This window comes from Gavialis gangeticus, unplaced genomic scaffold (genome assembly GCF_001723915.1).
Source record: "Gavialis gangeticus isolate Ggan-Ray unplaced genomic scaffold, GavGan_comp1, whole genome shotgun sequence".
In the NCBI taxonomy this organism is placed as follows: Eukaryota; Metazoa; Chordata; order Crocodylia; family Gavialidae; genus Gavialis; species Gavialis gangeticus.
The window spans coordinates 68,054,288-68,058,032 of NW_017729032.1; the positions used below are offsets into that span (position 1 = coordinate 68,054,288).

The window sequence follows — 3,745 nt, forward strand, 5'->3', positions numbered from 1 at the left end:
AAAACACCCACTGATTCAAAACACAATGGTAGGGAAAGAAAGGCTGGCAGCATTAGATTCTGTCTGGTGAACACTTCACAGACTGTAGCAGAAACAAACTTTGATTTTTCTGAGTGCCTTTTTAGCACCCCAAACCTGCTGCAAAGCAGTCAGCAACCTGGGCACTGCCAGTAACATCTTAGGAGCTAGGAGTAACTGCCAGTGTTTACAATTTTTATAAACAGCACATATGAAAATGTGGAACTAAATCTGTTTTTCCAAGAGCAGCGCTAGAATCTTCCAGTTGGGTATCTACCTACTAAGAACTCGACAGAGCACTTAGTTGTCATATAGTCCAAGCTGCCATCAGACTGCAATGATTTTAAGTGGATGGTCTGACTTCAAATACCAATCAACTTCCCCCTCCATTAACCTCCTCTTGGCTTTACTGCTTTGAAATGCAAAAGATCAATTAGATTTTTCTTATATCATTACTGTTTATAATCCAGTGATTTAGCAGTGTGGGAAATATGACAAAATAAATAATATCAAAGGTTAAGTTTAATCTTGTGGATTAGATTTATATGCCACCCTATCCAAAGAAGCTGATCACTTTATTAAAAAAAAAGATTGCTTTTTTCTTTATCTTCAGCTACTTATAGACTGAGATAATTTAATTATATGCATCTTTTTTGATATTCATGTGATTTTTTTTACCTGAAGTTTTAGAGATGCCAAATTACAACTCTTAAAAAAATTACTTACAATGGTATACTTTACCTGAGAGTTGTAAAAAAAGGAAAGAAAGTATCAACTTTCCTGAAGTCACCTGAAGAGCTAGTTGCAAAGCTGGGGATAGAATATAGGTCTGAAAAGAAAAAGTTTTATATCTACACTATTATCACAGTTAATTCACTATCACTCAATAATTTATATCATTTTATTTGGTACAAATTAAAATGCTATTTTTATTGATAAGTCCAAACATAAAACATGATAACATTTAAAAAAAAAAAACCAATAAAAATACACTTGTTCCTTGCTGCACTTGAAAGGACAGAGGGCAGATTTCCTGCAGCAAAGACAAATTGCAGTGGTCTACCTCCTCTGCCTTAATCTGTATGTGAGAGAACCATTTTTAATGGACTATAACTTATTCCCACAAAGACTTAAATCACCATGAGTGTCATAGCTGTTATTTTTCTTAAAAAGTGCATCCTGAGAGGTGCAGAATGTAATAACTCCCAGTCAGCAGTTATGACCGTTATAGGTCGCAAAATCAGGCCCCTAAAGAATACCGCAGAAGTGGTCATGTTGAGACAGTCCTGCTGGAATGCAAAACATATGGTTATGTCTTCCTCCAAAATACGTTTTGCTTTAAAGTTAGCAATGCTTAAAAAAGCCACAATACTATTAAAAAAAAATCAAAACCCAAACTCAAGAGATTTCTAATAAAGATAAATCTAATACAAGTTTATTCTATAAATATTTTTGTCAAAAACAAACACTTATAGAAACTTCCAAGAAATATTTTCCTTTTTAAAAATGAAGCTAGGGAAATTACAAAGTATCTGGTGTTTTAATATAGCACTGAAGCTGTGCTCAGTTCTATCTGTGTAACTGCAGCGCTCCCTTGGTGCGGTTCCAACTCTCCTGCAGCCTGCTTGTTGCTTTATGAACAGTTCTGTTAATCACTCTTATCTTCTCCTTGATAGTGTCTGTATTCTGGCTTCAGCTCCCATGTGTTTTTGTGGGTCCCCTTAACATTGTAGATGCCTATTTCTCTTAAAATTTCTTTCAAGTATATCTGAAAGGAAAATAAAAATTCAAAATTACAAAGACAGGCAACTGCTATAGTTCTTACATCAAACATGACACACACGGTCTGCCTTAAAATTTAAATTGCTACTAAAATGACAATGAGGTCACGTGATAGCTACTAATAATACTTCTTCACATGGTTTAAAGAAACTAAAATCTGATACTCTGTGCCAGGAGTTGGTAACCTTTCACTACCGTGAGCCACTGCTTGCAACCCAGCCGTAGCTGTGGGCTGTACCCTTGCACCTACTTGGTGATCAGCAAATGCCACAAAAGGAACTGAAAAAGAAGTATGCACTAGGACCCTGGCGATGCTTTCTCTATCACAGCAGAGAAAATAAATTGAATGTAGCAGGCAACAGGGCCTGGGGACACCTCCTCTGACATGGCTGAAGTGTGCTGCTGATTCCTCCATCCAGTCTCTTCAAGACCTGGATCTGTCCCACAGGTGTTGGCTGATGACCTCTGCTATATGTGATTAAGTGTGCAATAATTACTCTGCTTAAGTGGATGCATAAGAAGTTTCAAAGCCTTACACTATAAAACCCATTACAGCAAAAGTCAAGTTAATAATCAAACACAAACGCACATCCCTGGCAACTAAAGGAACAAGTCAATCCCAAATCTAAAAATTCCTGAATTGGCCTGATCACTTACCTTAGAAGTACACCACTAGTGACCTCAGAGTCAGACAGTAGGGCAGCAGGTGTTTGAGCATCAAATCCCATTAACAGCACCCCATCTGATGATCCCTATCTAAATAACTTCAAAATCTACCTGTAAGTTTAACACATTTCATCTGTGCCACGTTTTTTTGTTTAGAATGACATTTTTAAAATTCAGAATCTCATGCAATATCAACTTAAATACTTTACAAAAGTCCTAGTATAATATGGCCACAGTTACCTTTGTCAACAAAACCTGTAGCTTTACTTAAAAAGAGATAAGTTTTGGTTGCAAAACCTATTTTTCATAAATAACATACTAATGGTATTAATTTTGAACATGACCCTGAAGCCTTTCCTTTAATTTGTCTGAAACTGATTCTTGCTCACTTATATATATTTACCTAGATTATCCCATTTCTCTTTTATTTTCCTTCCCCGCTCAGTCTAAGAGAACTTACTTAACCAAAACAGAAATAGTAAGGATCTCTATCAAGGCCTTGGAAAGCTCCACAGCCAATTATGTTGAAATCTTGGGTAAAAGTCACATTACCTGCATATCTGAAAGGATTAACGTTACAAGTAATTTTACATCTGCCTCTATTATCAGGAGAGCTGGAATAAAAATAATTTCATTAACATGGAGGTCAGTATATGATCTTAATTCCTTTTAAGTAACAAGCACAGCCTTTCCTGGATCATTACTTGTAGTTTTACAACACTGTTACGTAACAGTCTGCTATCATTCCAAGAATTTATTTAATTTCATATAGCTATCTATCTATCTTTCTATCTAGGATACTAGTTCATAACAATCAAACTCTGACTCTATAAATATTTAATACTGATATTATTGCAGAGGCCAGTATACTCTTATCAGGATTGTGGCCATATTACACTGACGACGTGAACCAGATGGGGCAACTGACAACTGACACCCAGGAAAAAGCCAACCTATTAAATGGGTACTTTGCATCCGTCTTTCATCAGTCCCATGGGACGCCCGTGCCTGCTACGGGACAGGGAGGTCCAGGTGAGGGAGATCCCCTGCCCTCCACTAATGCTGACCTCGTGAAGGAACACCTTGAGAAGCTGGATACCTTCAAGTCAGCCGGCCCTGACAATCTACACCCTAGGGTACTCAAGGAGCTGGCGAGCATCATAGCCCAGCCCCTGGCATGGATCTTTGAGAACTCCTGGCACTCTGGTGTAGTGCCTGAAGACTGGAAAAAGGCCAATGTGGTGCCTATCTCCAAGAAAGGGAGGAAAGTGGATCTGGC

At 37.7% G+C, this 3,745-nt stretch overlaps 1 protein-coding gene across 1 annotated transcript in view; it reads right to left on the reverse strand.

Moving 5' to 3' along the window:
* Nucleotides 1-897: 897 nt before the first annotated feature.
* GTF2F2 (general transcription factor IIF subunit 2) overlaps nt 898-3,745 on the reverse strand; it is a 192,290-nt gene continuing 189,442 nt past the window's right edge. Inside the window, exon 9 of the mRNA XM_019524703.1 lies at nt 898-1,786. Coding sequence (XP_019380248.1) covers nt 1,667-1,786 — 120 coding nt within the window. The 3' untranslated portion in view covers nt 898-1,666. The remainder of the gene's footprint in view (nt 1,787-3,745) is intronic.